Raw genomic sequence first — 16,842 nt, 5'->3', positions numbered from 1 at the left:
CTAAGGCTCTCTCTTCGGCTCGACTAAAGCATTTTCCACGTTGGTTTATGATAATATTTTCTAAGTAGATGGTCCTGAGTTTCATCTTGTAACTTACTCGGTTTTCTGTCATCAGTAACTAACTAGCAACTTGATTTCTCAATTATATGAGATTAGATTGTATATCAGGCAAATCTGAGGCCTTTCATGTTCTCTATCATAGCTGGCCATCTAAGGCTCTCTCTTCGGCTCGACTAAAGCATTTTCCACGTTGGTTTGTGATAATATTTTCTAAGTAGATGGTCCTGAGTTTCATCTTGTAACTTACTCGGTTTTCTGTCATCAGTAACTAACTAGCAACTTGATTTCTCAATTATATGAGATTGGATTATATATCAGGCAAATCTGAGGCCTTTCATGTTCTCTATCATAGCTGACCATCTAAGGCTCTCTCTTCAGCTCGACTAAAGCATTTTCTACGTTGGTTTATAATAATATTTTCTAAGTAGATGGTCCTGAGTTTCATCTTGTAACTTACTCGGTTTTCTGTCATCAGTAACTAACTAGCAACTTGATTTCTCAATTATATGAGATTGGATTATATATCAGGCAAATCTGAGGCCTTTCATGTTCTCTATCATAGCTGGCCATCTAAGGCTCTCTCTCCAGCTCCACTAAAGCATTTTCTACGTTGGTTTATGATAATATTCTGTAAGTAGGTGCGTTTCTTCTTCTTACTTACAGAATTTGCAATAAGAAAGTGTAGTATACAGTCTTGAAAGAAACTAGAGTGTTTTGGCTTTCTAAATTTTCTGCACCTATACTTAAAAAGATATTTTGGTTCATTGGTTTACCTTCAAAACGCGTAAACTCTTTTTTACCCTAATTCTCAAGGCACTAAGCCTTCGATATACCCAAACCTCTTGCTGAAATAGGCTGCTGCTGCTCGTAGAATTTGTAGAAGACTGACCACCTGCTTAGCGTCGTTTCTGAATACCTCACGAAGCTCCTCAGACTTCTTAGTTGGTGCGGTAATGAATGTTTTGGATTGTCTTAATCGTAGAGTGTTTCTCCAGTAAGATTCTATCTGATCCTTCAGCCATCCGTTCAGTTAATTGTTGATGTGACATCTCATGAGGATACAGTAGAGCTCTTCAAAATATGGAGTCTCTTTCAATCTTTCGTGAAAATCTACAGCAAGCTTCCAGCCAAGTAAAAAAGGCGTTTGCTCCAAATACTGTAGCGGATCTTGAACCGTCTATACCGTTTCTTTGGTATTTTACTTGAATTAATGACGTTCGTAACATGATTCATATAAATTTTGGATTCTAGACGATGGTTTTCTGATATAGCTGATAGATTTTTGTCATCCACTTTTTTGAAAATAAGTTTACGTAATTTGAAAACATTTTTATAACCTAAATTATAAATTTAAATCCCAATGCATCCCTCTTATCGACGACTTTTTCATTTTACGAATTAATTTATTTAGATTCACACTGTATATGTCTTATATTATTCTTCTTTGTCCCATTTTAACAGAAGATATGACTCTAAAATAACTAATAAGAATAAATTTAATAAGAAATCAAATGTAAAGTTTACTATTCCACAATATTTATTATCTCTTGTTTCTTTTATTAAGAAATTATTAAAATAACATATCAAGTTTTTGACTGAACTGCGTCACGATTTTATTTATCTAGTTAATCTGTCTTAAACACAGCGTTGCCAATTGTTTATCTACTCCATTAGTTCCACAATGAAAACGGGGAATTTATTATTAATTTGTTTTCGTTTTGTATAATTGTTAATAATGAAAAACATGGTCGTTGACGCAAAGACAATCATTATAAATTTATTAAATATACAGGGTGTCTAATAATAATAAAAAACGACCAAATACTAATACCATTAAAGTTGTTATACAAGGTGTGAACGCTGCTCAGATAAACGAGCTATTATACAAGCCAAAACGGCCGAAAGGTAGGCCAAGACTGGAGCGCAAGTAAAATAACTGGCGAGCAAGATCCAGCTCGTTTGGTGGCAACGACGAGGCGGACTCACTCGTCAGAGTGGGATCAGTGAACTCACCGATGGACCCTCGTGGTATCTCAACGGTCTATTTGTAAGAGATGGATGACTGCTTCAACTAAATCGGCGCGAAATCTGACTAGTAACCGTGTTTATAACCGGACGTTGTCATCTAAGACGCCATCTCCACACCATGGGCATCACGGACGATCCGGAGTGCCCTTGGTGCATGGAGGACGAAGAAACCGCAGACTACGTCATCTGTGAGTGTCCTGCACTCATAGAGCGCGGTTTAAGTCTAATGACATCATCAAAGGGTTGAAGCCAAAACCAAACCTCTGCCTTTGGTACCATAAAGTGGGGCACGATGGGCCTATCTGAAGATCAATGAGGTGTGAGGTCAACGGCTCCTTGGCCTCCCGCAATAAACTCGTTATTTTTTTTTTTTCAAATGTGAAATTTCTTGGACCGATTAAAGTGTGAATATAAGCAGAAAGACATATTTTTGTGTTTTTTCTATATTCTTATCAATTTTATCTTTATTATTTTAGGAACTTTCCTTTCCGTCTTTACATCATAGTATGGGTAGCACTTCCTTCAGATTTTCCATGTCGAGCACGGCCGACATGGAAGGTCAAGGAGGTAGCTTCGAATGTATCAAACAGGTAGGACCACCAAGAGGCCCTTTGGAAGGTCTAGGTTCCATACCGTATAAAATTAGGATTCATGCTAATGATGACGTTTATGAGGTTACCAGAAATAGAATGACTGAAGCTGAAGATAAATATAAAAATAAATGGTAAGTAATTGGTTAATAACTGAAAGACAAATCCTAATTTAAAATATTTGAAATTGATTGATTCTTATTGAGGCATTGGTTTAGAGTAAGGTCCTTCAAAATTTCGTGTTGTTTGTCTGGCGTCATCATTTATTGTTATTAATACTCTTCATTCATTATGGCAACGGTAGTTTGTTCTTTGGGGTTGAAATATTTTCTACACTAGAAGAATAGATGAAATAAAAGCATCCCCTGGACCAATACATGCAGAAATCAACAATGAAATGCCTGGTAAAACCTCAGGATATTCCGAAGACGTAAAATGGAAGTGGGACACCGCTTTCTGACTTTTCTGACCTCCCTGTCCGATTTGTTCCACAACAACTCAATCGGGTTGAGTTCCATTTATTTCAAATACTTCGAGGAACGTTTGTGATCGTTGTCATGCTTGAAGATAAATTTTCTGCCGATCAATCGCTGGCCAGAATGTACTACATCCACTTTTAATATTTTTTATAGATTTCTTTCTTTGAAATCCCTTCAATTTTTAACAGGTTTCTAATCGCTTCTCCTCCGTAACATCCCCAAACAAGCACCGAGCCTCCGTCGTGTTTTACATCCAGGATTACATGTCAGTTCTCCCTTTGACCTAAGAACAAAGACTTTTCTCTTCGATCCAAAAAAATCAAACTGTAACTTATTACTCCACAAAACTCTCTCCCACTTTTCATGCGACGAATTTTCATGTTCTTTAGCCCACTGCAACCTCTTAATGTTATTTTGGCGTCTTAACCTCCAAAAAGGCCAACGTCTCGATCTAATTCCACTGTAGAAGAACTCAAAAGCAGATTCCTAGATTCATTGATATGAGCTGCTACATCTGGGTCCGTGAGTCGTCGCCAAAACTCCCTGGATGCATTTTTTTACGTTGTATTCCACGCGTTATTTTTGCCTAAACTATGAAGACTTGCAAGTCTGAATTTGCGAGAACGCCAATAATTCATATACGATTTTCACAAAATTAGAAACAACAGCACGTTATTTTGCCTTAAAAGGCCAACCAGGACTAAACTACAATCATAAACACCGAATAAATAATTCTTATTTGAATACAACAGGTACTTGCAGGTTTTAACTTGTCTTGCCGACAAAATATAAACAAGCGCTCGTATAAAGTAACCAAAAACCTTCGCCTGGCAATATGGTAGAAAAATTTGTTTTAATGTGTATTATTTTGAAAATTAATGGCAACGATCTATAACATCTTGAGTTTTATCCGGAATATCGAATGACTCATCTGACATTTTGCCTTGTTTTCAATGATAACTCTCACTTCTTCAATTTATGATTTATTCCAATCGTATTTATATATATATTATCTTAAATATTTTCCGAAACATTGGAAGATAAATCAGTTTCTTCCTACTCAATTTCTTTATTTTGACTAAATTAAAATCTTAACGTATGACAATGTTACCAAAAAATAAGTCTTTGTGGTCTTTCTTGTCTCATGTCTCATAATCTTCAATAAAAAGTTTCTTTTATATGTGTTGTAGACTATTTAAAAAAATCCACCCCTGGGAGCCTTATTATCAATTACTATATTATAGTAAATCATAAAGTGACAGGAAATATAAGTGGTTGATATGTTGAAAAAAAAAATGATATGTAATTATTTCGTATTCCAAGCACAAGAGAGATAAAGCCGAATCAAACTGATATTGGACGTAAAGTGAAGGTGAAGCAAAGCAGAGCATCAGTTCACCCTGTGCGTAGAGAAATGCCTTCGATGCGCGACAGCCTTCTAAAGCAACCGTCTCAACCTTACCAACCTAAACCCTCCATTGCGCCTCCATCGCCGGTATCGGCAGTCCATTCATCGACCAACGGCCATTTGTCCAACGGTCTTGGCAGCAATCACGTTAGTAGCTCTAGGCCGTTACTCAACGCCGCCAAGAAGCTCTCTGTTCCAGAAATAAGACGTCCTCCTAAGTAAGTATTCTAACATTTCCTTTTATATACAAATCGTCGTTAGTTATAGTTCTCAAATTTCTAGCCGTAAACCGCAAACTTTAACACCACCGGGAGGTGGTGGTAGTGATGGTGGCAGCTCGGGTAGCGGTCAATCTCCCACCAGCACACTACCAGGATCGCCGCCCCTTATTTCTACTACATCGACGGGTAACAAACGACCTGGATATCACGAGGGGTCCGATGGATTTTCATATAAACGACAACGTATCGCCCACAACGCACCCAAACATCACCCCGACCAATTGTACCACCAACCAGTGAGTATAATATTAAAATTTGAATTGAATTATGGAGAAGATGTTTCAGGTCTATTCTAATGTTATATATTGCAGGTGGAAAATAACAGTCAAAGGAGACCGGTGACTGATTCTAGAGATTCCAGTAATATGAATCCTCGAAGTAGGGAATCTCCTTCTGGTGGTGGAATCAGTGGAAATTCAGGTGGTGGAAACGGTAACTATGGGCTTGTCAACGGACACTCTAATAATTTAACGGCGCTGGATGTTAAAGTTAAACGTGATTCGAGTGATGATGACGACGACGATGATGATGAGGTTGGAAAGAGAGCATGTGATAGTCAGTAAGTATTATCATTCAGATTATAATAACGGTAATTATCTATTTTAATGAATATTTTTAATTCAGTTTCGATGTAAGCCAAGAAAAGACATTCGTCGATAATCGTAGCGTATCTCCGGCCGTGAAAATGGTCGAAGTCGATAAATGGGATCGAGACAAACTTACCAACGAAAGACAAAACGGTACAATGAATCGAATAACGAACGGTATCAGTCCGACTCAGCATTATCAGACGAGGCCTCAGTACGTTCCAACGGAAAGAACAGCTGTCAAAAATCATACGAACGTCACTTCTTCGACGGAAAATAGGATAGCCAGAGTTAGCCCCGATAGTCAGACGGAAGGGTTGCCTAATGGCGATATAGACGCAAACTTTAACAATGAAAACGAAGACGAATTTCCTGATTATAAAAAGTGAGTGTTATATATCATCACAAACTTCCCTTGATATGATCCTTTTCTCAAATCGGCACTTTAAACACCTATTTGGCGACTTGTGATCCAAATCTAAGAAACCCTTATAGAAACAAACCCTAATATGGCTCCTATAGATGAGACTAGACCCAAAACTCCGAGGCCCCTATAAAAATAACCCCTAATATGACTCCGATAAACACTTTTGAGGATCAGTTCGGAGACATTGATTCAAAATCTCATAAACCCCTATAGAAGTAACTATAAAGGCTCCTCATATGACTTTTTTCTCAAATTAGCACTTTCCAAAGAGAAGTTCAAAGGGACCTAAGGATCTCCTATAGAAACAGCTCCTAATATAGTTCTTATCAACTGTTTTTCTATCAAATAAGCATCATCTTATGAGACTTGACTCAAAACTCGGAGTCCCCTATAGAAATAATCTCTGATATAACTCCGATAGTTTTTTTCTTTCAAATCAGCACTTTTGAGTATCCGTTTGAGAAGTTTTAATCAAAATCTAAGAAACCCCTATAGAAACAATTATATAGGCTCCTCATATAACCTTTTTCTCAATTTAGCACTTTCCAACCAGGTATTCAAAATACTCTTTGGAGAATTTTGATCAAAATCTAAGAAACTTCTATAGAAACAACCCCTAAATTGTCTCGTATCAACTTTTATCTATCGACTCATCACTCTTAGCACTCGTTTCATAAGACTTTTGAACAAAAACTCTAAAATATGATAGAAATAATCACGGTATTGCCTTGTTCTGTCTCTGATTAAATTTTTTCTCATAAATCAGAATGTTCAGCATTCATTTGATAAAATTTGATCAAAAACTCCAAAACCCCTATAAAAATAATAATCATATACTCCTTTATATGACTCCAATTGAATTTTGACTTGAAAATAAGTGCTTTGAGTACCCATTTTCAAAAAACTTTGTAATTTCTATAGAAACGGCCCTTAATGTCATCAATTTGAGCACTCATTGGAGGCTTTGGATAAAAATTTTAGAAGCCTCTATAAATAACCATTTTCGTATCTAATACGCACTTAAAGCACCTCATTTGATTGGATATTTGACCAAAAATACTTAATGCTGTACATTTGGTTTTACAGTTAGAGTAAACAAACATCATTCTGTCATTCTGTACAAAACGGCGTACACCCAAATCTTTTAAAACTCGAAACATAAGTTAGATTGCATCTAAACGCAGAAGACTTCACACATTTTTTATATAGATCTATTATTGATGGTTTATTCTTTTACAGAGAATATGTGACAATCCGAGACGCTGAACAAAGAAGGCGGTATAAAGCAGATTTCAATGCTGATTATACAGAGTATAGGGATTTGCACAGTATTGTTGAAAAAGTTTCTAGAAGGTTTGCTCAGTTAGAAGAACGCCTAAAAAAGGAAGAAGAAAATAGTCCAAAATTTAAAGTAAGAATTGTAATAAACCATTCCGATACTCAATTACATATTACGCATTATGTATAAATTATTCTTTTTTTTTATTTTAATTTTTGTAAATACTTCTTCTATCCATCATTACAATATTTGTACGGGTTTCATATCTGATATTGTATCAGAACTTTGTATTTTTTAGGACGTGAAAAAGCAGATAGTTCGAGAATACCAAGAAAATAAAAAGAACATGAACCATCAACGAGCGAAACGACGGTTTCAATATCTGCACGAGAAACTGTCGCATATCAAAAGACTAGTTATGGAGTACGATCAAGAGATGACGGACTCCCGGTACTGACGCTGGGTGCAGGTGGCCGCTGGCCCCCCAAATGCCCTACTGCCTTTCTACGGACATTCTCAAAGAGGACATCACGAAATGTATAAAACAAATCATATTTTCTTATTCGTTTAAACAATTTCTTATTAGTGCAATTGTTTTTGTTTGGAGTTGCGCGACCACAGTTCGATCTGACAATTTTTTTGAGCCGATTGAGAGTAAACAGAAAAATATACTGGTCGCTTTGTTGATGGTTCTTTTCGTATATTCCGTGTACACGATTTTTGATTAAAAATAGGAACACTTGCCGATCTACAAATGCTTGATAATCTTTTATGTAATTTTGAACGAAAAAAAAAGTGGGTTAGAAGTTAGGGGTCGAAAATTCTAGATGCTTATACGGGAAGATAACTGTACATATTGAATATTTCTTCTTCTCAACCGCAGGACTAATGGAAGTATTTCTTCTTCTCGAGAAACGTCATTACATTTATGGAAGTACTTCCTGTTTTTAATATTATTTATTTTTTTCTGTATACAACATTTATAGGTAAAGGATTTTTTTTTGGTATCTCATCTGTCGTTTGTTTGTCCATATAAAGAAGTTGTCGTTGCCAAAAAACAATTTCGGGACCTTTTACATTATGTTATTTGGGCAAATTTATTTTTCCGAGTGATATGAATAGTGTGCAAGTCTTAGGGTGGTTTCAGGTGGAGAATGTATACATTTTTTACTCATTTATTTGTATCTGTGATTGTAGGTATACATGACAGTTTGGAAAACATTTGATCAACTCTTTTTGTATTACCGATTGGTGTGTTATGATAGCTTCTTAGTGTTTTCTTTTTACCCGGTATGGAAAATAACAGAATGGAAAGAGAAAGAATAAGGGAAAAGATCAATGTGATGTAAAGATTAAAAACTTTTTTTTCGACTTCTGGCATAGAGCAATGGGTTTGTAAATAAATTGCCTCGATAAAGGTAACAAGTTTTCTTAAGTAGTTGAAATTGTATTGGTTTTATGTTATTTTCGTATTTTTAGAAAAATTTCGTTATTTTTGATTGGTTAGTGATAAATTAATTTTTTTATAGTCTAATTACTACATGTTCATCTCTATTTGTATTTTTAGATACATTGAGAATTGAAATGAAAAAAAATTGCGACGATTTTTTTGTCGATTTAACAAACAAAAACTAAAGTAGATCATTTCACTGTTAAAAGATAATCAAGTATAAATAAACCAAGGTATGGATGACGATTTAACAAAGTTTACTGTACAATTTTGTTAGATATTTTGTTTTGATTTTGTGAATGCTTTGATGGTACATTCCATTTTTTTGTGCCAATAGGACAAGTGTTTTTATTATGCCATGTTGATATTTTTTAAAGAAAACCGTTCAGAGCGATAAAATCAGTGTTTTATAATAATTAGACATCATAGAATCACAATTAAATTGTTTATTGAGTCACCAGTAAAATTTTAGTGGCATAAATCATCGATTTTAATTCTCGATGCTTTAAAAGCTATTAGATTGTGTAGATTAATGCCTGTTAAATTGTAGTGGCATCTGTCAATTGATTTTTGATATCAGGATTCCTTCCTGATACTTTTGAATCCACTAAATTGGGAAGTAAGTCCACGATAAAATTATAGTAACATCTGTTATTTATGAATTGATCTTCGACGTCAAGATTTTTTTCTGTGTAGCTATTCGATTATGTATAAAATTATAATGTCATTTGGCATTTAGATCATTTCCAATTCTTCCAAATACTTATAAATCTATTAGATAGTGAATAATTATTTCCTATAGAATAATTGATGCTTTTAAATTTACTAGATTGTGTATAAAATTGACATGTTAATCTCTCCCAATTGTTCCTGATACTTATAAGCAATAAAATGTTGGGTTTGTTGTTTACTGTAGAAATCCTGATGCTTTTAATTGGTTTTGTGTGATTTCTAATGCTTATAAAGCTAGGGAATTGTTCATTAGACATCTAAATTGGTTCCTGTTTAATTTCTGATACCTCAAAGATATTAGATTGTGTATAAAATAATATTTTCATTTGTCTATATTTTTTTAGCTATCAAGATTACTCCCAATCGTTCCTAATACTTATACAACAATAAAATGTTGGATTTGTTGCTTCCTGTAGAATTCCTTATGCTTCTAATTTGCTCTGGTGTGATTTCTGATGCTTTTAAAGCTAGTGAATTATTCATAAGACATCAAAATTGGTTTCTATCCAATTTATGATGCCTATAAGCGTTCTTGATACTTATAAAGCTATAAAATGTTAAGATTTGTTGCTTACTGTAGAATTCCTGATGCTTCTAATTTATTTTGGGTGATTTCTGATACGTTTAAAGCTAGTAAATTGTTCATTAGGCATCAAAATTGGTTCCTGTTCCAATTTTTGATGCCTCAAAGTTATTAAATTGTCTATAAAATTACATTTTAATTTTTTTACCATTTTTTTGGTATCAAGATTCCTCCAAATCCTTCCCGATTCATTCAAAGTTATTAAATAATGGACATCAAAATTGCTTCTTTTCAAATTTCTGATGCTTTTATATTTACAAAATTGTATATAAAATTGAAATGTCATTGGTTAACACTTTTTTGGCATCGGGATTACTTCCTATCTAAATCCTGATGACTTTGAAGCTATTAGTGTGTGCATTAGACATTAAAATTAATTGATATTTAATCCCTTGTGTCCCATAGCTATCCTATTGTGTATAAAATTATATTTTAATTCGTATACCACGTTTTTAGTATCGAAATTATTTCTAATCCATCCTTATTCTTTTAAAGCTATCAAATAGTAGATTAGACTCAAAATTGCTTTCTGGTTGATTCCCGATGCTTTTAAAGTTACTATATTTTGTATAAAATTGAATTGTCATATGTTAACCCTTATTTGGTGTCATACAGAATTCCTGATGCTTGTAAATTTACCATAAAGTGTATAAAATTGAAATGTCATCGGTTAATCCTTACTTGGCATCAAAATTACTTCCTATCTCAATTCCTGATGTCTTTAAAGCTACTGAGTTGTTCATTATACATCAAAATTGCTTCCTGTAGAATTTCTGATGATTTAAAATTCACTAGATTATGTATAAAATTGAAATGTCATAGGTTAATCCTTTGTTGGCATCAAAATTACTTTCTATCTCAATTCCTGATGTCTTCAAAGTTACTGAATTGTTTATTAAACATCAAAATTGGTTCCTATTCAATTTATGATGCTTTAAAGCTATTAGATCATGTATAACATATTTTCATATGTCTACCATTTTTTATGTATCAAGATTACTTCCAATCCTTCCTATTACTTTTATAACTACTTAATTGAGGATTAAAAATTAAAGCCATTATATCGTGTATTAGATATCAAAATTGCTTCCTGCCCAATTCCTGATACTTTAAAAGCTATAAACTGGTGGGTTGTGCATCAAGTTTGCTTCCTCTGTATTGATGCTTCTAAAGCCATTAGATCTACATCTGTCATCAGTAATTTGTGTTTTTGATGTTAGTATGATCTTGTGGATAAAATCCAGAACGGCACATTAATATTGCTCAATTAAGGACATATCGAATGGCTTCTTAAATAGCAAACGGTTTCTTTAAAAAAGTTAACATTTCACATTTCTTGCCAGATTGATTCTGGTGGAGGTAAAACTCGTTTAAAAATAGTATTCTAAATTGTTTTCCTTTATTGAGAAGAATACTGTTGATAAAAAATTAAATTATATATATATTATATAAAAAATGTGTTTTTGATATTTATTAAAAAAAAACAATCTCGTCCAAAATAACTATAGCCTCTATATTTCGCCTATTTTTTTTGAGAACTATTTAAAATGTTGCACTAGATTTTTTTCATTTTAGAAAAGAAAATCTTTTAGATAGTTCATCGAAAACAAAGATAACTTATATTCTAAAATATATAATCAATTTTACCCAGAGAGATTTTTTTGTTGTTGTTTGTAAGCAGCTGTGGAAGTTATTGACTCAAAATAAGCTGTTAGTTGAAAAATTTCGTTTTACTTGTAGTCATGATGAGTATAAATAATCTGAGCTTATATTGATTTCCGGAAAGATGATAAAAATGATGGAGTGAAAACGTAACGACACGATAAAAAAATGCATTATTATTTTAGAAAACTGAGCTAAGGATTTTTTTTATTCTCCTTCTGATTTAAAATTACTTTCTTTTATAACTTTTTAAAGAATAATATTGTTAAAAGATATTTCTATTTTGATTTTATTCTTATTCTGGTATTCATGATGAAGGTGATCTATTGATTAATATAAATAACCAAATTGTCAGTGTCAATATCGTATTTTGATAAAAACTAAAAGAAGTCGAAACGTCAAGTTTTCATGTTTTTAAGAAATCATTTTAAATCAGAAAAGACCTAAAATTAAGAACATACATGGTCGACTTTTTTTGCAATAAATGATTTGAAAGACTGTAACTAATTATATATTATTAATAACATTAAGTCGTTAAGTAGTTGTTGAAAAAAAGGAAGCTCTAATGTTTTATTTCCAGTGTATATATTATCATTTCTCGTGTAGACATTTGAACATAACCATTGCTTTCTTCTAAATACTTGTTCATGTACTTTGAGATGTAGAGGTTTAACTAAGTTTAACCAAGATTTTAGGACTTGCTTGGTTGTATTCGATCCCTATCTTTCAGACTGTTTTCAACAGTATCCTCCCACTTTACATGGAGTTCGTCATAAGCTCATGGATCACAAGATCCTTGCATTCTAAATGAACCAACTGTGATGCACTTCTTAAACGTAGGTTTAGATCGGTTTTATATCAGGAATCGAGTCAACCCTTTCGATTTCGTGAATGGATCTCACTTCTGTAGGTTGTAATCGATGAAAATACTTGGTGATAAAAGCCCACGACTCAGCACTGCATCATAAGGTGGTTAAGTAGACTATGCAATCTCCTAAATTCTTTAGAAACTACTTAGAAGGTGCAAACACACATAAAAAGGGTATTGGTGGGATTTTGACTAATTTTTGCAATCAATATACCTAATAAAAAACAGTAAAAATATTTTCTTAGATACTCAGTTTGTAGTTGTCCCCTTTGAACAGACAAAAGATCGAATTTCAAATAATTTATCCAGTTTTGAAATTTACTTTCTTCTAAACTCTTCGATAAGGTTTAGGATTTGATTATCCTGGTTTCTAGTGGTTGGCAGATCAGAAGTATAAGTTAGATCCTTGTCGTATCCCTGATTTGATTGGATGTTTATTTATCTTGGAAGTTAATTTTTGATTATGTATAACAACCCTTTGTGCCAAACCTTATCAAAGGCTTGTATGGGTAATAACCTTATTGGACGATATGATGTTATTTCATATTATTTTGGAAACCTTCATTATTTCCATTGGAGAGGAAAAAGATATATCCTAAGTTCTGCGTTGCTGATAAATTGAACGAATTTGAATCCCTTAATTGGTATTTCTTGTAACACACTCTCCGTTATGAATTCTTTGTGGTTTTTGTACAGGTTTATCTATAACTACAGCGTTGTTTTTTGGTGATACAAATATTATATTTTCAGATAAAAATAGTAGATGTAACTTTTGGATATTATCCGCTCAGCTATTCTGATCGAAATATAACAGTGTCGTGTTGTACATAACCTCACATTTTCACTTCAATGGGGGCTACAGTTTTTATTTCCACCAGCGAGCGAGGACTTTCAATGTAATTGTCCAAATTTATTATTAAACCTTCCTATTAATGTAAAAGGGAAGATACAAGTTAATCGATATACAAAATTAACGCATCTGGTGGTAAATTAAAATTCTGTACCTCTAATTTGTGAGATGAATGTTGTTTTATGTAAGCTCTGATTTAAATAAACTCCAAATTTGTGTCAATTTATCGATAGTGCCAATTCTTAATTATAATCACCAAAAAAAAGTTGTGATTGATTGTGTTTTGATGGTAATACTGCATGTTTTGTTAATAAAAATTACATCCTCAGATATTTAGGTTATATTTGTTGAAAGAATCTTCGATTTCTATGTATTATATATTAGTTGAAAAGAAATATAAATACCCACATAAACATATGCGGACTGAGGGTAAAAAAATTTTTGTCTCGTATTTGCTTATTATGAATTTATTTCAAAATAGTATAATCTCATATATATATATGTCGGCCCGCGTGTGAGTTAAAACTAGATTGTAAGCTTATTTAGGAATTGGAATTATTATATAAGATTTATCAATTGTTAAAGTTGGTGCATTATTAATCATCTTAAATCACAACACTATAAACTTTTATCACAATATCCGTGGGTACTTCGTGTATCCTTTTGGTCCATAAGATTTATACTTCCACTGTTTTTTCGGTCGCTTTATTTTCTTATCGATCTCCATCATTTTGGTTGTCTCTTTATACATGAAGGTGCTGACATGTGGAAAGTTTAACCGAAATTTAAAAAAAAATCGATCTACGGTTAGATAGGATTTTTTTTCAATTCCTAAATTTAATTACAGAATTCGTTTATTGGAATTTTTACTCGCAAGTTAATCGGTATTGTGCCTGTGGAGACTTCCAAGTCCACGGTGCTGTTTCACTTTATACTAAAAGAAAACATCCAACAGGTTGGTAGTATTGATCAGTTGGAAAAAAATTAACTACAATGGCAAACTTTTTTGATCAAATTAGAGTAAGAAAAGGTGCTTCCACAACGTTTTATAATATTTATATTGATTAACAGAAGCCAATTTCAATAAGACATTAAAATAAGGTTATTAGAAACTTCTATTATAAACAATCTGCAAAAAGCGAAGAAAATCTTTGAAATATTATTGTATACTGTTTTATTTCCAATTCTAATCATTCCTATCGAAATGCAGTGACCATGGAATATTTTCTAGTACTAAAGTGACATACTAAAAAAATATATTCAAACAAAAAAATGCTAGGAGCTTTTTCAAAGATATAGAAAATTATTCACAGTCATTATATATATAAAAAAATAACATTTTTCTCAATATTTGTATAAGGGAATTTTTAGAGAAACTGATTTTGATTGAGATTCAGTTGTATACAAAGATAACTAATTGGAAAACACTTGTATGCATTTCAGAAAAGCATTACTGATAGTTTCCAATATACATAGAGTTCATCATGATATGCCCTGTATACATTTCGTTTTTATCGCACTTGTCAATAATTTTATTACATATTAACATCAGTTATTTTAAATTTTTTAATTATTCAGATACGTGCCTTTTTATTGGGCATATAAAGTGGAAAAATAACTGAAATAATTTTAATTTTGAATAATTTTCTTTTTAATCAGTATCAATTCATTTTCCATTTGAAGTAAATGTAACAATCAGTGTAGAAACAATGTCATATAGATCACTACTTCCATTATAAATCACATCTTTGGTACTTGTAGATTATTTGGAAAGTCGTTTTGGCTTTCCAATCGCTCTAGAGGTTTTTAAAGTAATTTCCCAATGTGTTAGACCAACTCCTTTGGGATACTTAAGTCATTTGCTGAAATGGACAGAACAATCGCAGAGTAGATACTATACAGCATCAATTATATTGCTCGTAAACTCTCCTGTACCAAGTCTATTATCTTAAGATTGTATTCCGCTTGTCAGACTGACCACTAGTCTAATATCGTTTTTGGATATCTCGAAATGTTCCTCAGACCTTTATGGTTAAGAATGTTTTGAATTGTCTTAGACTCTATATGATCCTTTAGCAATCCATTATGTTTGTGGTTCAAATGACATCTCGTGAGGCTACAATATGGTTAAGTCCAAAAATCACTTTCTGCTTCCTCATTGTCTGGTGGTTTGATAGCTTTATCAGAGTTACTTCATTTCTGTTAGCCGGTGTTTTTATATATGTTTACACTCCTATGCTAGCTTGGGTGTGCATTTAATAATTTTCAGTACTTTCAAGGGCACTTGGTTATCAGATATAATATTAATGTACTTTCTAGTGACCACATAAGTTTATTTCTAACAATTTTGCCTGAAAAATATTGATTGAGTCTTAGTGATATGGATTTTGGTCCAAAAATACTCTTACATTAGCATCAAATCATCTGTATACCAGAAATATTCATTTCGAGTTTACTGAAGATCTTTATTGACCTAAGATTTGTGGTAATTGATTACTATTTCAAATGGGATACCTATGTCCAACATATTAAACATATTTGTTTCAAAATACTACAAAAGCAAATGCATAACTTTTTACCCTAGTTTTCCTGAAATATCCTATAAAAAATAGTTTACTGCGAAAAATCAAATCAATACTGTAGAGTGGATGATCACTGGCTCCCAGCCAAATTTCATCAAAACAGTTACTGTGTGTCAAGGAGCGGTAAGCAGGTTTCTTGTTTTAAATGACACTCTACAGCGTTTACTGTTTCAACCAAGTGAATTGGCAAAATACCTTTCCTATAACCAGAGAATCGTGCACATCTCTTTCTGAACCTACAGCCTGTTTGAATTTCGTCCTGACCATAGATCCTCTATGCTTGTAAATCATAGATTGCTGCTTGGCTTCTTCAAGTACTTATTTCGGAACAATGAGTGATGTTCTAGTGTCTAGTTTTTCCTTTTCCACATAATTTTTGCCCCAATATCTAGTCAATTTCTGTTAGGCAGTGTATATATAGCTTTTGGTGAAAATCTTCCATATTAGATGTATATTTATTTTGAACAATCAATGTCTCTCTTTTTTATTGCAAATTTTAAAAGATCAACTTCAAATCTTGGATTTGGTTGAAATATTTTATGAAATTGAGTAGCATAACCTCAACAAAATACACTTTAATTTTTTTTTGTAATGATTTTTACTTACGGGTAATTTTCCAACTATCTATACTGTTCAACTGTTAGATGTGGATATGAACTGGAAAAAAATGTTAATTTGAGTTTTACGAACAAGGTGTAATGCCGAGGCTGTTGGACCTGTTTCAATGTTTCATTATTACTATTATTGAATTTTAGTTTGTACATACTGTATATTTTCAGTTGACATTTTGTGACATTCTCAACAGATTCGAGAGTGAATCTAGTTGTATCTTGTTTAACTATAATTGAATTTGATGTTTTGTTTTTGACATACGTGCATATATTTTTTTGCTTAATTTTTAAATTAATAGCAATACACTTCATAGTAGTGATGTAAATTTTTTGGAATTGAATATTAATATATATTATACGCGAAC

At 32.7% G+C, this 16,842-nt stretch overlaps 1 protein-coding gene across 2 annotated transcripts in view; it reads left to right on the top strand.

The window, feature by feature from the left end:
* The window catches only part of LOC130448636 (RNA polymerase II elongation factor Ell), a 42,939-nt gene extending 26,097 nt beyond the window's left edge, over nt 1-16,842 (top strand). Inside the window, exons 3-9 of one of the 2 annotated variants that reach the window (XM_056786078.1) lie at nt 2,565-2,812; nt 4,481-4,783; nt 4,848-5,082; nt 5,158-5,405; nt 5,471-5,818; nt 7,100-7,271; nt 7,438-16,842. In XM_056786078.1, coding sequence (XP_056642056.1) covers nt 2,565-2,812; nt 4,481-4,783; nt 4,848-5,082; nt 5,158-5,405; nt 5,471-5,818; nt 7,100-7,271; nt 7,438-7,596 — 1,713 coding nt within the window. In that variant the 3' untranslated portion in view covers nt 7,597-16,842. Of the gene's footprint in view, nt 1-2,564; nt 2,813-4,480; nt 4,784-4,832; nt 5,083-5,157; nt 5,406-5,470; nt 5,819-7,099; nt 7,272-7,437 lie in introns of both variants that reach the window. The other variant, XM_056786077.1, reaches the window with a different exon arrangement.

This window comes from Diorhabda sublineata, chromosome 9, assembly GCF_026230105.1.
Source record: "Diorhabda sublineata isolate icDioSubl1.1 chromosome 9, icDioSubl1.1, whole genome shotgun sequence".
Classification (NCBI taxonomy): Eukaryota; Metazoa; Arthropoda; class Insecta; order Coleoptera; family Chrysomelidae; genus Diorhabda; species Diorhabda sublineata.
This window is presented reverse-complemented; position numbering and strand designations above follow the sequence as displayed.